The following is an 18,737-nucleotide window of genomic DNA, read 5'->3' as shown; positions in this document are numbered from 1 at the left end:
TATTTCACATGACACAAAGTTCAGAGTTAGGGCAGCTCTAAGGTAAGTTATGCAGCTGAACAGTGTCATGGAGGACCCAGATGTTTTTCATTGTTGTACTCAGCCATCCTCAGCATATTGGTCATTTCTTTTGTTATAGTTGCAAGATGTATATAGGAGTTCCAGATGTCATTTGTAGACATGGCTATGTCCAGCAGAGAGGCAGTGTTTCCTCCTGTGTATCTCTGTTTATGACTGAGGAAAACTTTTTACAGATGCTTTTAGCTGATTTCTACTCAGGTCCCAGTGTCCAGCATTGGTTAACAAGCCCATGACAAAGCTATTGGGTAGACACCAAGAGTCACTGGCACTGAAATGCCAGAGGAAGCAATAGCAGGGAAGAGGAGAAAGATGTGTCATAGGAGAAAGAGTAGTGATAGGAGGCAGGTTGAAAGAGCCTGTATTTTGTGTAGTATAGTAGAGTGTGTATCATGCAGATGACAGTTTTGTAGAATCATATACATATGGAGATGTAAATTATAGGAAATCACAAGTACAACATCACTAGGCCCAATCCAGGTTTTTGAATGCTTCATTACCTTCATGGCAAATCTTTCTCCAGTGATGCCCTCAGCCTTCCCCACATTTAACAACACTACTCTAGAGAGAAGAGAAAACAGCTTACAATGAAATTGGGTAGCAAGTTAGAACAGAGTTTGCTTTATTATTAACATTATAGAGTTCAGGGAAAAGAGGATATGGCGCTAGATTATTTAAGATAAATATAAGGCCCAGCCAGAGTGGGTCAGTTGGTTGAGGGTCCTCCCTTATTGGTTTGAATCCATTGGGGAGCATGTGGAGGGGGCGGAGGGGCAGCTTACCAGCTGATCTATGTTTTTCTCTCTTTTCTTTATCTCTCTCTCTCCCTCCTTCCCTTCCTTTCTCTATGCATGTCCTTGGTTGAGGATTGAAAAAGAAAGAAAAGGAAAAGCCCTGGCTGGGTAGCTCAGCTGATTAAAGTGTCATCTCGATACACCAAGGTTGTAGGTTCGATCCCTGGTCAGGGTACATATAGGAATAGACCAATGAATGCATAAATAAGTGGAACAAGAAATGGACGTTTCTCTCTCTAAAATCAATACATTTAAAAAAAATGTGTGGGATTACAAAGACAATGGATGTTTTTGTTTTTAAATTTTTAATGGACTTTTTAAAAAAAGAACCTTAACTTTTTATTAATACTGTTTAAAAACTTGTAGTTTACTGCAAATTCTTGGCTCTTGGAAACTATGCATGAAAATGAAAATACATAAATGATGAACTAATCTTTATACTGTCTAGAAACAAAATGTTCACCCCATTTATATATATATATATATCTCCTAGGTACCCGTAAATATGTACAATAAAGCTGATATTACAACACTCATATAATTTGGAGTGAATTATTAACATGTTAATAATTAACACAAAATATAAAAATTATATATAATATCACACTTTATGTTTCCTTCCATTTTCTCTAGGTGAAGTGGGAGAGAGAGAGAAACAGTGATCACCTATTTCACCTGCTGTCTTGTTGGTCTTCAGGCAATTGCAGTAGAGTCACAGTGATACTTCTGAGGAATTTACAGTACTAGGTTGATATTCCAGTCTGTTTTTTTCTCCCCAAAAGCCCTTTTTCTCTTATCTGCTTCTAGTTATTGTGATTACATATTGACTTTCTATTGTATTTCATATTTCACACTAGATTTTAAAAATTGAAACATATTTGCTAATCAGTGTAGTGTTAATTTGTAGAAGTCTGTCATCTGCACCTAACCCGTATTTTCTAACATTATTTCCTTTTAGAAAATGTGATATTACTCATCTTTTGAAAAATTAAACACTGTATTTTCTTTAAAGATTTTAAGTGATATGCTGAATGAATAACTTGGCTATAAAAACATAAATTGTCAGGCCACTATAAATGTGGGAAATGAGAACATAATGTGAAAGGAAGAGATTATAGATATAGTTATATGTGATTTAGTAGGGGAGACCTTGAATACAATGAAAGTAGCATCATGTAACTGTGTATTGTGCTTTATGCTTCTCAAAAGACATTTTTTACACATTTATTATATGAGTCTACCTATCTCTATCTAAAATTTAAAATGTGTTATTTTTATAGCTGTTATTCTTGGACACACAAGTAAATCAATGTGTATATTCAAAAGATATTTGTTCCTGACAAGTAAAATGCTTAAGATAAATTTATTCCTTTATCTAAATATTAACATTTATATATATTAAAGCTTGCTGTTTAGTCATAGATCTCATTTTGAGTGTTTTTATCTGTACAATAAAATGCACCTTTTTATTTTATATAATGTTTTCTAAAATATTTAAAAAATACTATAAGATGAGTGGAATTTAAAAATCAACATTATTAGCACAAGATTTATGTTAATATTTACTCATGTAAATAGTACAGAATACTGCCTAATTAGTGTGGTTGGTAAATTTTTGGTACTTTAATTTTCTGTTATTGTAAACCACGCATAAAACGCTTGCCTATTGAGAAGTGAGAATTGTCAGAGCTTAAATAGCTGACATCTGCTTACTCTCTTAAAAAAAAGAACAAGCCATTTCAGCCTAATCTACCTCAAATGTGTTCATGTAAATGGAGGTCCATCCATTGACCTGTATTCTTTTCAGCTCAAGATTGGTCCACATGGTTTATCAAACCAGGAAGGCTGATTTGAAATGCAGATGTCGAGACAGTGAAGTACACCCTCCCCTTTTTTCTTTGCTGTATCTGTCAGGGTGTAAATGGCTTGCACAAGGGTCAGTCACCCATACTCACTTAATTACTTTTCTTGGACCCACAGAACTGTCACAAGCTGTGGTGGATGCGGAAGCAGTTCCTCTTTTAGTACTCTGTATCCAGGAGCCAGAAATCGCTTTGAAAAGGATTGCTGCTTCGGACCTCAGTGATATTTCAAAGCATTCTCCAGAGTTAGCACAGACAGTAGTGGATGCAGGAGCCATTGCTTACTTAGCCCAGATGATTCTGAACCCTGATGCTAAATTGAAGGTATTTAAAAATAAGTTAAAAAACAGACTTTGTTAATCTAAGAAAATGGAAATGTATACAGATTAATATATTTTCAAAAATAATTTGTAAATTATTATTAAAAACAGATGTGACTATATTACATATTTGGTTTTCTAATATGTGAAAATTATCCTGTAAGGATTAAACAGTAAAGACGTGACTAGAAAAAATATGTGCAATGCTAAAAATTAGAGGTAGCATCAGTATTAACATTAATTACTAAAATATGGAATCACATAATGATTGAATCTCAGGGTGGAAAGGCACTGAAAGGTTTTCTAGCTCACCACTATTATATTTACATTTCTTATGAAAATTGTCATATTTATGTTTTTTTATAGCTTTTCAAAATCTGATTTTCAATTAACAGTCACCAATTACACTTTTACATGTTAAAAGTTATATCCTATAAGGTTTTAAAATTGTTAATGTTAACTAAGCGATGGAAAGTTGTTTGAAATGTTATCAGCATCATGCCAAAACTAAGATGTTAGTTCTGCCTGATCTTTTTGTACAATTATTACCACATGTATTACAAATTAACAATTTAAGTATTACATAATGAAGAAACAGTATTTATCCAAAGGTCATATTCCTTGATCACCTGCAATAGAGATTTACATAGCCCATAGAAAACTAAGACATTTAATTTGGAAATTAGGGAATTTAAGAAATTGAGTATTTTGGATTTGAGTGTCTTGAGAAATCCTAGGTTATGTTACATGTGTAATTTTTTTCTTCTTAATAAAGGATTTGCTTATGCATAAAGCTGTTTAAATTATATCTGAACTCTGCAGTGAACTCTACATAATGTTTTGTTTTATTTTGGTTTTTGCTTGACAGCATCAGGTCTTTACAGTTCTTGGTCAGATTGCAAAACATTCTGTGGATCTGGCAGAAATGGTGGTGGAAGCAGAGATTTTTCCAGTTGTGCTCACCTGCCTGAAGGACAAAGATGAATATGTGAAGAAAAATGCCTGTACTTTAATTAGAGAGGTTGCAAAGCATACACCCGAGGTAAAAAAAAAAAAAGTTTTTTAAATACAATAATGTTAGTTTTTGTTGTAAAGTTGTAAAGTAAAACACCAACTTGTGTACCAGGCCCAGGTGCTGTGTCACATGATCTGGTTAGGTCAGGGTGTCTCATCCAGAGCACTGTGGACATTTGGACTAGATAATTCTTTGTTGTGGGGGACTGTCCTGTACACTGTAGGATGGATATTTAGCAGCATCCTTGGCCCCTGCCAGTAGCATCCCTTTCCACGTGGTGACAATTGCAAGTGTCTCCATATATTGCCAGATGTTTCCCAGGGGACAAAAGTGCCCCTTGTTGAGAACCCTGCTGGGTTATATTAAAGGAGATTGAGACAGAAATCTCCATTTTTTAATCATTTCCTGCTTTCCATTTCTAGATTGTGGGGACCGAAGATCTTTGCCATTCTTGTCAGTTTAGGTCAGTTGGGAGTGTGAGAGGTTGTACAGTCCCGCGTGGGAGAGACCCCCCAGGCCCTCAGCCTAGTGTGACTCCTCTAGTAGCTGTTCTTACATGGTGGTTCCCGCTTTGAGTTCTTAGACGCCAAAAGCACAGAGAGGAAGCAAACCTGAGTAGATTCTGCAGTTGCATCTTTTTCTGTGTATATTTTGACTAATCAGTTTCATTTCACTGAAGTATAAAGTCCTCATTCTTTATTTCACCTAACATCTTGGTTGAGATTTTTTATGTTTGAAGTGTAATCAGCTAGTAGTCATTGTTTGCAAAGGGGATAATTAGGCTAGAATAGTTCAAGTCTGACATTGTCGTTCAGCATTCAATGATTAATCTGCTTCATACTCACATTGTGATTGGGGCTTTCATAGTTAGCTAGTCATGAACTAGCCCTAGGCTTCATGTCTAGGTGAGGAATTTTGACAACCATTAGAATAGGGATAAAAGTTGTGCTACTGATGCATGAAAACTGAAGCACAGAGTAAGCTCCACACAGTGAGTATATTTGTACATTCAAAATAGGATTATTATATTTGTATATTTCTTTAATAAGTATAGTAATTTCACTAAATCACATTTCAAACTTTACCAGGTGTTTTTAGGTCCTAATTTAAAATGTTTGGCAATATTAAAGTAATATTTACAGATTATCTTATGCTTTACAGTCACAATTACCTAGCTCTTTTTCCTTTCCCTTTGCTTTTGCAGTTGATGGTTAACACAGGACGAGTTCCTGCTGAGATCGCCTGCATTGGCTCTTGAAAAGGAAAAGTAAGGCTGCCTGGCATCTTGATGCTTGGTCATGTGGCGGCTCATTCTGAAAACCTGGCAATGGCGGTGATCATTAGCAAGGTTTGTTCTTGCTTAATTTTCTTCTAGTTATTGCAGTGAGGTTCTAAGACAGAACCATAGAATACGCTCCCACAGATGATAAAATATAACTGACCAGAGTGAAAGAAACCTGAAGAATTTTTCAGCTTGTTTTCAAGGCTTATTAGTAAATTTCCAAAAGTAATGCTTGAAATAAGGTTTACTTTGTAGGCAGTTTAAAGTTTTACTCAGTATTTAATATCTACAAAATATCAATACCTCTGAGTATTAGTATTACCTGCATTGAAATATTCAGTGTATTTGTATCCTGAAGGATTGACTGTATATATTTACAAACATGTAAAGCATATTTTGATTAAGACAGCTATTATAAATTACATGCCCAGTAGTCATTCTCCCCTTTCCTGTCATTTGGGTAGATGATGACAATGGCTGGGACATCCTTTTTCATCCACTTTCCTTCAGCTCTCATGAACTAATTTCTCTTTTTAGATGTAGGCAATTCAGAGCACATGTCAGATAGCGATGTTTTGTGTTCTTGCTTTAGGAATTTGGCCTCATCTCAATTTTTTTTTTTTTGTACAGATAGAATGGGAGGGAGAGAGAGGAAGGGAGAAAGAGAGAGAAACATCGACGTGAAGGGACACATCGAGTGGCTGCCACCCGCACGACCAACCAGGGCCGGGGACAAACTGCAACCGAGGTACGTGCCCTTAGCGGGAACCGAACCCGGGTCTCTCCGGACCGCAGGCCGACACTCTAACCGCTGAGCCATACTGGCCAGGGCTGGCCTCATCTCAATTTACAACTTGGTATTAACCCACCATACATTGTAGCCCTGACACATAGTAGGTGCTCACAAATATTGGTTGAATGAATAAATACTGATCTCCTGAGGAACGCTTCAGAGGCTGTGTGCTCACAGTGTGTCCCTCGGGTGTGGGTTTCTTATCAGCATAGAAAACCTGCTGCTGTATGTTAAACAGAAATGTGGATTTTTTTTTTTTTTTATCCCTTGCTAATCCTCAGAATAAAAGGGAGCCTCAGATATTTATTTTCTACTTATTCCTTGATAATTCTTTGCTTTGCTTACTTTTTATCCTCTGCTTTTCCTTTTGTTCTTCTATTACCAAAGACTATGATCGTGACTAGAACAGTAGTGCTGCTTTCTGCAGGGTCGCTGTGGGGATGTTACTGGGATTTGTGACTTGGTTCTTCTGTGGCCACCAGAAAGCTTGCACATAGGAAGAATGATGAAGGAAGCAGCAACTGCTTTTGCTTCCTATATTTCCTCCCCAAACTAACCAGGAGGCGCGCCCTCCTTTGGTCTAGGGTTGCTGCTGGCCTCTCCCACCTTGTTGTCTCGGGTAGTTAAAGATCAAGATGGCAGCAGCAGTTTGAGCCAAAGCATACACGGTGTTATTCTTTTTTTTTCTACATGGTGCTATTAAAACTAATAGCAGTACTTCACATTTAAATAATACTCGATAATTTCCAAAGCACATACATGTTTCTTATCTCCTTTGCTATTCATAACAGCTGAGGACGGGGTGGAGGAGGCTGGCTTCTTTTCCTCCTGCTTCTTCAGTCTTGATATGTCCCAGAGTATGGACTTTCTGGCAAGTTTCCTCATTCTGAAGACAGGTCTGACCTTTTGTATCGGCAGACAAACATTTTTAGTTGGAAAAAAGAAGTCAATGTAGAAATATGGCAGGTCTCTCCAGGAAATTGGCCATAATAACCAAATTTAAAAGTACAAAGAAAAATCAAGTGTATATGATCATTTGGACTTTGCTATGGTGGCATGACGATGGGACACTGACTTTGGTTAGTGCTAAATTGAAGGTGACAATCATTATAGTCTCAAATTAGAAAGAAAATGACTCCTATGTAGAATCTGGAATTAGAATTTGATTTGGCTATTTGATTCTTTTAGATATACAAACAGATGTAGTCGAGGCCCTGTAATGAATTCTGTTTTGATTATTTAGATAAAACTGAAGCCTAAAGTATAAGCACGTGCTGTCTGTGTAACAAAAGTAATCATTTCTACTTTGACATTGAATCATGTTAAAATGTGCAACACTACCTTTTGAAAGTTGATCAAAATGAATAGAAATGTATTTACTAGTTCAGGAAAGGTTTTAGTAAATATATTTCATCTAAAAGTTACTTAAATAGAATTCTGGCTCACATTATTCATTGGATTTAAAATTTTATTTTGTTGTCAGATCTATTATACTTAGTGAAAAGGCAAATTTTAAAGGATTCTAAATGAACAGTTTTAAAATCTAAGCATTTAAAATTTGTCACAGTGAAGTATGGTTTTGCCTATATACTAATCCGTGGCATCTGTTGTTTGGTTAAATGCCTCTGTATTTAGGGAGTAAATGCCAGCAGAGATAGACTTAGTTTAGTTGGATTGTAACAGATAATTAAGGTAAATTAGTTCTAGTCATTTTATTCACTTGAAAAATGACAGTCCCTGTTTTGCTCATTTATTGAACCATCTAGGAAAAAAAGGATCAAGGTCAAAATGATTTCAGTGTTTGAGAGACATGGAAGACTTTTAAATCCTGCTGTAGATTCACAACACTTGTTCTTTTGATCAACACTGCGGTGTGTGTGCCGGTTGTCAGTCTGCTTGTCAGAAGAACCAGAAGACATATTAAGGCTGCTACTGCAGGGGCTGGGCCCAGACTGGGAAACACTGCGGAGCACTCCGGGGCTGTTGCAGTCACAAATATTCAGCCAGTTCTGCTTGCTTTGTACCTGTCAACAGAAAGCTCTGAGGAACTTCAAGTAAAAGTAAGTGCCTAATTCTTACTGTTCTGTGAAGATTTGTTGGATTTTTACTCAATATGTAATTTTAAATGTTTTAATTTTCTTTATGGACAATATTGCTTTTATGAGTCAAGAAACAAATTTATCAGAAGAACTGAGAAGACTGACTCTTCTTTGTAAATGGGTTAGCCTTGTCTCTACAAATCAGTTCCCTGCAGGTGCACAACTATTTGTGAAATGAATGTCTAGTTGTTGCTTCTACACTCCTGCTGACTTTTCCTACAGAACAGGAATTGAAGAATAAAAGAATTTTGAAGTTAGAATTGGCTGCAGAGAACTTTAGTCCATCTTACATTAAAAATTCCATCTAGCCCTGGCTAGTGTGCCTCAGTTGGTTGAGTGTCACCCCATCCCCCAAAAGGTCTTGGGTTAAAATCTGCTCAGAGCACATGCCCAGGTTGCGGACTCTATTCCCAGTAGGGGGCATATAGAAGGCAGTCTGTCGATGTTTCTCTCTCACATCGATGTTTCTTTCTTTCTCTCTCTCTCTCTCCCTCTCCCTCTAAAATAAATAAAAATATATTTAAAAATATTTTAAACAAATTTAGTCCAAAAGAATTTAAGGTGCTTTCAAATGTATAAAGTAACCGGGCAGGGGGTGCTCCTGAAGTCATGATCTACCTCTCCTAATTTCAAGTCTTCCTTGTCTTTTAAGTATATGTCTTACATTTGTTCCTTAAAAGAAAAATGCCCATAGTATTTCTTAAATTAAACATTTAAAAATATATAGTTTTAAAAATTCAACTTTCTGAAAAAAATATTATTAGCTGCTAAAATGATTCATCAAAAATGAATATAAAGTAGGATGGGTTGTTTGATAATTATAGAATTTCAAAGAAAGAAACTGTTTCCCAGTATACTACCTTATTAGGAAAACATGTAACTTTTTGAAAACAGCTTTTAGAATTGACTTGGATTGAAGAAAGTGCACAGAAAAGACAATAATTCAAAATAAAATTGACAATAGTAAGTCAAGTTATATTTACCATTTAATTAAAACAATAAATTAACCAATAAGAAAACACGTTGATGATACAACGAGGCAGGAAGTTTATTAGAACTGTATAATTCAGGGACTCTGAAAGTTATATATAATAAATTATTTATTTATCATTCTATATATTTATCAATTAAATATTTTATAATGTATAAATTTTATAAAAGCGAATTTATGTACATTTGGTGATATTTACATGTTATTTCCCCACAAATTCATTGAGTAAAGTTGATTTCTAAGATGAATGTGTTTTTCATTTTTTATAAGATTTTCTAGATCAAAACAATGATTTGATAGATTTGGGGCTTCCCTTATATTTCTCTGATGTTGAGTGCGTTCCTTGGCAATGTTTGGTAGGAAGAGTAAGATTAGCAATGTGCTAAGGCCTTGTCTTGTTTCACAATTCTGTGATTTTTTGACTTTCTGGTTTAGAAACCACAATTCCATTTTCAATTTTGAGTTGTCCAGGACCTCTTCTTTACATATATGTAATTTTAACCTATATATGTATTTCTCTTTCAGCTTTGCATTTCTTTAATCCATTACCATTATTGTCTTTTCCTTCTCCTCTTCCCTCCCCAGCCCCCAAATTCCCCTTCTTTCCTCTTCCTTCTTCCTCACTTCACATTTTCCTGCCCTCTAACTCTAGTGACTCGACTATGGTCTCCTCTGCAGGGTCTCTATAGGCGTAAGCTGTGCTGCCAGGCTATGAGAGTAATTATGTTCAACTTCTAGATTATCAACAGATACATTACTAATATCCTAAAAAAGTCTTTATCACTTTCAGATTCCTGCACTCAACAACTTTTATTTGCCTGTAAGTTTTGGAAATAAAGGAATATATGAGCTATAGTGAGCATGAATAATTTATGGTGAAGTCAATAGTAATTATAGCTGAGAGCCCTTGCAAATAGTCTCTTAGGTAGCACTATACAGGGTGGGCAAAAGGGGATTTACAGTTGTAATACAAATAATTAATACAACAATTGATCAATCATAATGCAAGAATAAACTCTGTGTTTCACATATTTACAACTGTAAACCTACTTTTCCCCACCCTGTATTCTTTTTATATACTACCAAGTTTATATAATTTTGTTTTTAATGAATTAGTATGATATTATGATGTATAAATATCACTGGAGTAAAAGTAAGATAATTTTCATTGTGTTTTATTTTAACAAAGGTGCTTTTAGTAAAACAGTTAGGTTTACTAATAGAAGTTAAGTTTCCTTCTGTCTACATTTGATACCATATTTACTTGCAGGAAATACACTGGGTAATAAATTAAATTCTATCAATCATTGTCCTATTAGCAATCTTCCAAGGCTTTCAATCCATTCAAATATTTCCTTAATGCAGGGACTTGATCATTCTTTTTTTTTTCTTCTTCCAGGTCTCTTGGATTCTATCAGTTATTGGATGAAAGTCCAAGTCTGTTTGATTTTACTCTATCTCAGTAGGGAAAAATGCAACCAAGAGTTTCAGAAACTGTCTAATAGTATTTCTCATTTGTTACTCTGTGGCAGCTTTCAAATTGTAAAGCCATGTTGAAGTTTATTTTGTCCCAAAGGCATGTCAACTTCTATAAGCATTCTCTAATTGGTTCTGATTCAAGAGAACCAATAAACAGCCCCTTAAAATTTCTTGTATATCTGCCTTACTATTTGCCTGTGCTCATGTCATTTCAAGTGCCTGTTTAAAAAATGAAAAAATACATTTTTCTTTAAAAAGCTTACCTACAAATATTTTTTTAAATATTCAGGCAATTGCATTTTCATTTGTTTTGATTTAGAGGCATCCTATTGAAATGTTCCATGTTAATTTTGGCATTTGATTAAATTCATTTTATCACCTTAGTTATAAAACTATTTCTTAGATAATTATTTGATTTATCCTGCTCTTATCATAATGATTAGCCCTTTAATTTTTTTAGGAGCTTTATTGAAATGTAATTTATATACCATATAATTTAGCCATTTAAAGTGTTCAATTCATTGGCTTTTAGTATATTCAGAATTGTATAATCTAATTTGAGAACATTTTTATTGCCCCCATTACCCCATATCTTCCCTATCTAGCCCCAGGCAACCATTAATTTACTTTCTGTCTTTCTGTATTTGTCTCTTCTGGACATTTAATTTTTAGAATTGTACAATATATGTGGCATTTTATGTCTGGCCTCTTTCACTTAGCATAAGTTTCAAGGCTCATTGTTGTATAACATATATCGATATTATGTTCCTTTTTATTGGACAATAATATTCTATTGTATTGATATACCACTTTTATTTTAGCCATTTACCAATTGATAAACATTTAGGTTGTTTCTAGCCTTTGACTATTATGTATAATGTTGCTATTGTACAAGTTTTTGTCTGGACTATTTTCTGGACATTTCTCTTGGGAGATACTTAGTGTAATTGTTTAATGTGATTTTTTTTTTTTTTTTTTTTTTTTTGTGGTGCGTGCCCCTAGTGGGAACCGAACCCAGGACTCTCTGGTCTGCAAGTCGATGCTCAACCACTGAGCCAAACTGGCCAGGGCACTTAATGTAAGTGCTAAACAGCTATCTTTGGATTGTATTATCAGTTTCTTGATGATATCATTTGCAGCAACAACACTTTTAAATTTTAATGAAAGTATATATATATGTGTGTATATATATATATACTTTTTGGTGGTGGTGGTGGTGGTGGTGCAGTTGGAGCCATACCTAAGAAGACTTGCCTAACCAAAGGTCACAATATTTATTTCTGTGTCCCCCTTTTATTATAACTCTTTGGGCCAGAATACTTTCAGAACAAAATTGACTTTTGAATAGAAACATTTTTTATTTTAAACAGTTTTTATTAAAAATCACCCATTAAAAAAAGCAATAATGAAGACCTATTATTTTCATTTTTTTGTGTGAAAAACATTTGAAATGGTATCAAGTGTTTGTATTGACAGTTTTATTTTGTTAATTAATATTCTTTTTTAAAAAATTATTTTCAGAGAGAGAGAAACATCAATATGCTGCTTCCTGCACACTCTCTACTATGGACTGAGCCCGAAACCCGGGCATGTGCCCAGACCAGGAATTAAACAGGCAACCTTTTGGTGCATGGGACAACCCCCAACCATCTGAGCCACACCACCCAGGGCTAATTACTATTCTTATGTATATTGTTAAGAGGTAAAATATAGTATTGCTAGTCAATTAGTGTGGTTTTTACAACACCTTTGATCAGTGAAGACCCAGTCAGTTTTTAGAAATGATAGAAGAATGACTGAATATAGAACTTTAGATGCTATGCTAGTTTATAGGAAAACAGGCTCAAACTGTCCTTCTCTGACATCATCATATATTATGTGTGACTAAGGGTAAGCACTAACTACTAAATACAGTGACAGCAAAGTTTATAATCTGTTATTCATTAGTTCAAAGTAAGATATTACTTGATTTACTGATTTAAGTAAATAAAAGAATTTTGTTGACCTCATATAATTTTTTCCATTCACAGTATAAAGTTGTAAGAACTATTTTATTTTACTTAGAATTATAAATAACCTAACATAAGGCACATTTACTAAGGGCTATCAAATTTTAAATCCAACATCTGACATGATCTTGTATATAGAAAATCCTATGGAATACACACACACACACACACACACACACACACACACACAGAAATACTAGAACTAATGAATTCAATAAAGTTATAGGATATGAAATCAAAATATAAAAATCTGTTTTATTTTCATATGCTAATAATGATCAATTCAAATACGAAATTAAAAAAAATAGTTTACTCACAATAGCATCAAAAAGAATATATTATTTATGCCCTGGCCGGTTTGGCTCAGCGGTTGGAGCATCGGCCTGTGGTACAGAGAGACCCGGGTTTGGTTCCCGCTAAGGGCACGTACCTCGGTTGCAGTTTGTCCCTGGTCGTGCGGGTGGCAGCCACTCGATGTGTCCCTTCACATCGATGTTTCTCTCTCTCTCTCTTCCTCTCTCTCCCTCCCACTCTACCTGAACAAAAAATGGAAAAATGTCCTCGGTTGAGGATTAAAAAAAAAAAAAAAAAAAAAAAAGAATATATTATTTAGGAATAAATTTAACAAAAGAAGTAGAAGACTTCTATACTGAAAACTACAAAACATTGCTGAAAAAAAAGAAATATGAATTGAGAAACATTCCATGTTTATGGATGGGAAGATTCGACATTGTTAAGATTACAATACTCCCCATATTGATCTATATATTCAATATAATCTCTATCAAAAATCCCAGCAGGCTCCCCTGTCCCCCCTCCCCACCCTCCTCACCCCTGCATTAAAAAGCTGATTCTAAAATTCACATGGAAATGTAAAGGACCAGACTATCCAAAACAATCTTGACAAAGAAGGATTTACACTGCCTAATTTCAAAACTTACCACAAAGCTACAGTAATGAAGATAGTGTGGCACTTACTTACAGAAAGACATATAACAGTATAATCAAATTGAGAATCTGAAATAGACTCTTTTTTGGTCAATTGATTTTTCACAAAGGTGTCAAGGTAATTTAGTGGGAAAAGGATAGTATTTCTAGCAGATAGTATTTTGAAAAAGCACCAAATTAGATTCTAACATGACAGAGATTTTACTTCCCCTCATGTGCTGCAAAATAATCCTGGAAAGGAGTAGAAAAAAGACTTCTATTCAAGAAAGTACTTTACCATTGGTTAATTCTAATAGGTCATTCCATTTGGGGGTCCTTTAGTTCACTTTTTTTCATTTTTCTATAACTTTATTTTAGAAAATTGTATTGAAAGTTATTTTAAACTTATATAAAATAGCATTCTACCTAAAGAGATGTGTAAATGTGTAAAAATTAACTTTATTTTCTTGAGAAATTATTTTTATATTGTCTGTATTTAGTGATTTTACACATACTTTGTATGTCATATAAACTTTTTGGTATATTATTATATATAGTAGATATACATTTCATGGTATATTTTATATGTATTAATATTTTCAAAGCTAACTTATTGGAACTCTTTTGGTTAAGGAGTTCTCATAAACCTTCCCATAGTGAATGAACATATCTTTGGAAAGAATTTACCTGTAGAATATATGTGAACAGAAAACAAATTTTAATCTTAAAGAAAATTATTTTTGCCCATCCCTGTACATACAAGCAGATGTGGATTTCTATTGGAAAACAGCTGTAGATAAATCCAATTGTGAAGCCTTCCAAAGCGAATCACAACTAGCATGGCCTTAGAGCTGGCTGTGGATGTGCTCCAGTCTCATCAGTGTCCTTCTTCAGCTATACCTTGGGGGGGGGGGGGCACCCCATGGTGTCACCATGAAATACAGGGGAGAGTAGGCAAGGTACCTATTCTTTTGTTTGTGGGTGATACACTCCTTTGTTGAGCTTTCCTCTACAGTTGAGTAGATTCTTTGTGCTTCTGTAAGGGGGGGTCATTTCTACCCGTGATCTATAGCAGCATATCTGCAAATGCTCACTGAATATTGCATACCATAGAATATTTCTGACTACATACCTATAAGCCATGAAGCCTTTCGGAGAACATAGAATCCCTGATAATGGCTTTCTACAGTAAGCTAAGTATTTTCTCATATTTGTTGATTGGAAGAAATAGGACATTAGTTATCTCACAGTATCATATATACAAATTTTTACACCAAGAAAATATAATACATATAATTTTCAGTCTATCGCTTTATGATTAATAATTTTAATTTCCTCATAAGTATTTTAAGAGCGCAATAATACACTATACATTTTAAAATTTGACACAAAAACAACTGGCAGGGTATCCTATGATAAAACCAGTGAAAGGCAGAAGGGATTTTTCTGGCAACTCTTTTTAAAAAATGAAACAACTGCAGCTTAGACCAGGAAATTGATTTCATTTCAAATTCCAGGAACATGAGACATGAATTTTTGTCAAGCTTTCATTGACTGCTTACTTTGGTATGTACTTTGCTTTGTGTTTCAACAGAGTAAAAAAGTCATAAAGAGTATCTTACAAAAATGCACCTATTTACCAGCCCTTGAGCCATTTCTATATGATGCTCCTCCCAATATTCTGAAGCATGTGGTTGGACAGTTCAGTAAGGTAAGAAGTGCTCTTAGCCTGTAAGTGGAGGAAGAAAATAAAAATAATTTTTTTTTTTCTGGTGGGTCAATGTTATCTTCTGTAAGATGAGGGCAGGGTTCTCCTACTTAATTCTCACTGATTGTATTGACAGGGATGGTAACATAGATTAATAAAATTCACAGATATATAATTCACATTTCCTTCTTCCTCACAATCTCTGTATTGTCTTTTTAGTGTTCTTGAGGATTAAATAATATATCAACACATAAAAACCTCATAATATAGAAAATTTATATTATTAAGTAACTTTTAGTAATTTTCCTGGTGTCTGTTAGCCTCACTCATCTGGGAACACTGTAAAACCTTATAAACAAAAGGAGAGCCCTGGCCGGTGTGGCTCAGTTGGTTGGGCATCATCCTCTGCACCTAAAGGTTGCTAATTCAATTCCAGGTCAGGGCACATGCCCGAATTGTGGGCTTGATCCCTTGTAGGGGGCATGCAGGAAAGAGGTAGCCAATCAATGTTGCACTCTTACACATCGATGTTTCTCACTTCCCCTTCCTCTCTCTCTAAAAATCAATAAAATTCTTTTAAAAAGAAAAGAAAAGCAGAATTGTCTCTGAACCACTGAAATACTTTCCGCAAAGTTCATGTACTTACTTGGAGATGTTCTCAGTCATTTGAAGTTTATTGATTTATATTATGAACAATTTTAACAAATGTAACTGTTATATTTCTTAGTTTATTGCAGATTAAAAGTAGTAAGGTAGGAAGGTCAAGCTGCTAGCAGTGGGTAGCAGCCAGCTGGACAGACTACTGATAGCAAAGGCTAAGAATGCCTGCATTGCACAGCCCCTGATGGCCAGGATGGTGACCCTAAGCCATCAAGAATTGGTTCAATTGTGCTCAGGTGATATGGTTTAAGAAACACCCCCTACTGGGGATCAAGCCCATAACCCAGGGATGTGCCCTGACTGAGAATCAAACCATGACTTCTCAGTCCATGGGACGATGTTCAATCCACTGAGCCACACCAACCCGGTTTTATCAAAGTCTTAATCTTTCTAAACTTTAGTGTGATTACCCAAACAATGGGAATAATAAGAGCACCTATTTCATAGGGTCACTGTAAAGTTAAATGAGATGTATATTCTCTCTCTCTCCCCCATTTTTTTCATGTGGGAGGCAACCAAATATTTGGTGGCCTAAGGGGGAAAAAAAAGTTAAATGAGATGTTATATGAAAAGAGTTTAGCTCAATCCTAGGCATAATATTAAGTGCATGCGTGCACACACACACACACACACAGTTGTTTTTAAGATATAAAACATGGAAGCAACTAAGACTAATTAAACAGTATACTATTGTTATAAAGATACTAACAGCCTAAACTTCTCTGAACTGTTCCCAGATCTTGAACAGTTTGGCTGACCCTCAGGCACCGCAGGCACTGGATGGTAGGTTTTCCACTGCTGAAGCTGCCTGAGGATACAATTCTGTGTCAAACACCTCTGTCCTTATCTCCCTTCTTTAAAGAAGTACACAAAGAAAATAATTAAACATTCCCCCACCCCCGTTCTAAGTAAGAAACTGACCAGCTAAATGTGGGAGGGGGGGCAGTAAGAAGCCGAGTGGAGTCATCAGCTCGTGAAAATGAGTAGTTGACACTATTTCTGAAGGTTTCATTTTATAGCCAAGCTTTTAGGCTGGTGGGATATTCTAGTTTTATTGAACTTACTATTAAAATGAACACTAATCCAAATTAAGAGTTAAAAACCAGTCACTAAAGTAAATAAAAATAAATCAAAGAGATTGTGGAAGGTTAGATAGCCAAGATAAAATAAAGACAGTCGTACCTCATGTTATACACTCAGAAAGGTGCCTTCAGGAATATTTGCTTCAGGCAGAATTTTGTGTTATCTTAACCTCAGGATACCAGAGCACTGGACAGAGAAGGGAAAGCAAGGCAGAAGGTAAAAGGACAGTTTACTGTGGCTGGGGGCGGACATGGGTATGAAAACTCTCCAGGCCAGTAAGATGTTTAAAACTGATGTATCTGTGGACCATTCCTTTTTTAAAAAATACATACTTGTGTGATATTTTACTGTCCAGGTGATGTGTATTAACATCCAATTGGCTGGAGCCTTTTGTAGGTTTAAGTATTTGTTAAGTGCCCACATGTACCCTGTAAGGCTTTGAGGGACAGACAAAAAGAGTGAGACAAAGTTCTTCTTCAAGGAACTTCATAACCTAGCTGGGGAGACCAGCAGAAACACTTAGAGAATACGTCAGCGTGCTAGACTTCACAGTAAATGTTTTCATAGGAAGGGATATGTGGATGCGGTCTGAGGTATTCCGGGACGGCTTCAGTGGAAGAGGTACACGTGAAAAAAGCTGGTTTTGAGGAAAGCGTAAGAACGGTGGGGAAAGAAAGGGTGCTTCTGTCAGAGGAATAGTAACAATGACCAAGGAAGAGTGGGATCCCCACTGTGAGCCCCCTCTCCAGGACACCCCTTGTCTGTTGTCCTGCACAATTAATTTCTTCATCTGCACTGGCTCTTTCCTCTCAGCACACCAACATCCACTGTCAGATCCAGTGACTTTCTTTAGTCCTCACTGGCTGCTTCTTAAAATCTTCTCTTGGATTTGTTGATTCCTTACTTTCCTCATTCTTCTTCTATTCTTTAACATCTCCTCAATTTCCTTTTTCTGCCTACTCCTTAGTATGTTCATTTATTTGTCGAATATTAATTGAGCATCTATTAGGCACCAGGCACTAGAGAAATAAATGAATGAATAAATTTACAGTTTCTGTCTTCATGATATTTATGTGTGACAGACATATAGACTGATAGTAAATTGTTATGTGGCAAATTCATGGGGTTTAACAGAAGGCTATGAGAGAAGAAAAGTTCCTAACATCCTGGGATAAGAGAAAGTTTCTTAAAGGAGGTAACACCTGAGCTGAATCTTAAAAAATATGCAAGAGTTAGCCAAGCAAAAGGGGGAGGTGCACGGGAGGTCAAAGGGCATTATCAGAGAGGAAACAGCATGGGCAAAGGCAAGGAATGACCCAGCTGCACCCTTTGAGGTTATTGAACAAAATTTGGGATAGAGATTCTTGGGAAAGGGAGCTGGAGAGATATTTAGTTGCTGGGTCACAGAAGACCTTCTGAGCCTTGTTAAGGAGTATGCCTTTAATTTTGAAGGTAGTGGAAAGATTTTGAATGGGTGTCAGCAAAGCAGGGACACCACCTTATGTTGTATGTACATGAGTGGATTTGCATTGCCTTTGCTCATATTAATTGCCTTTATTTCATCTGCACAACATAAAAACTTCATACATTTCTAAAAAGACTGAATCTTCCAATCATCAGCAAATTTAGGCTCATCA

General features: G+C 35.5%; 1 protein-coding gene across 1 annotated transcript in view; it reads left to right on the top strand.

The window, feature by feature from the left end:
* SPAG6 (sperm associated antigen 6) overlaps window positions 1-18,737 on the top strand; it is a 95,870-nt gene that overhangs the window by 43,656 nt on the left and 33,477 nt on the right. The window contains 6 exon segments of the mRNA XM_036270191.1: window positions 2,853-3,058; window positions 3,923-4,111; window positions 5,274-5,418; window positions 8,018-8,056; window positions 8,059-8,204; window positions 15,244-15,367. Coding sequence (XP_036126084.1) covers window positions 2,853-3,058; window positions 3,923-4,111; window positions 5,274-5,418; window positions 8,018-8,056; window positions 8,059-8,204; window positions 15,244-15,367 — 849 coding nt within the window.

This window comes from Molossus molossus, unplaced genomic scaffold (genome assembly GCF_014108415.1).
Source record: "Molossus molossus isolate mMolMol1 unplaced genomic scaffold, mMolMol1.p scaffold_m16_p_1, whole genome shotgun sequence".
Lineage (NCBI taxonomy): Eukaryota > Metazoa > Chordata > Mammalia > Chiroptera > Molossidae > Molossus > Molossus molossus.
Note: the sequence above shows the minus strand (reverse complement) of the source record. Positions and strands in the feature narration are given on the sequence as shown.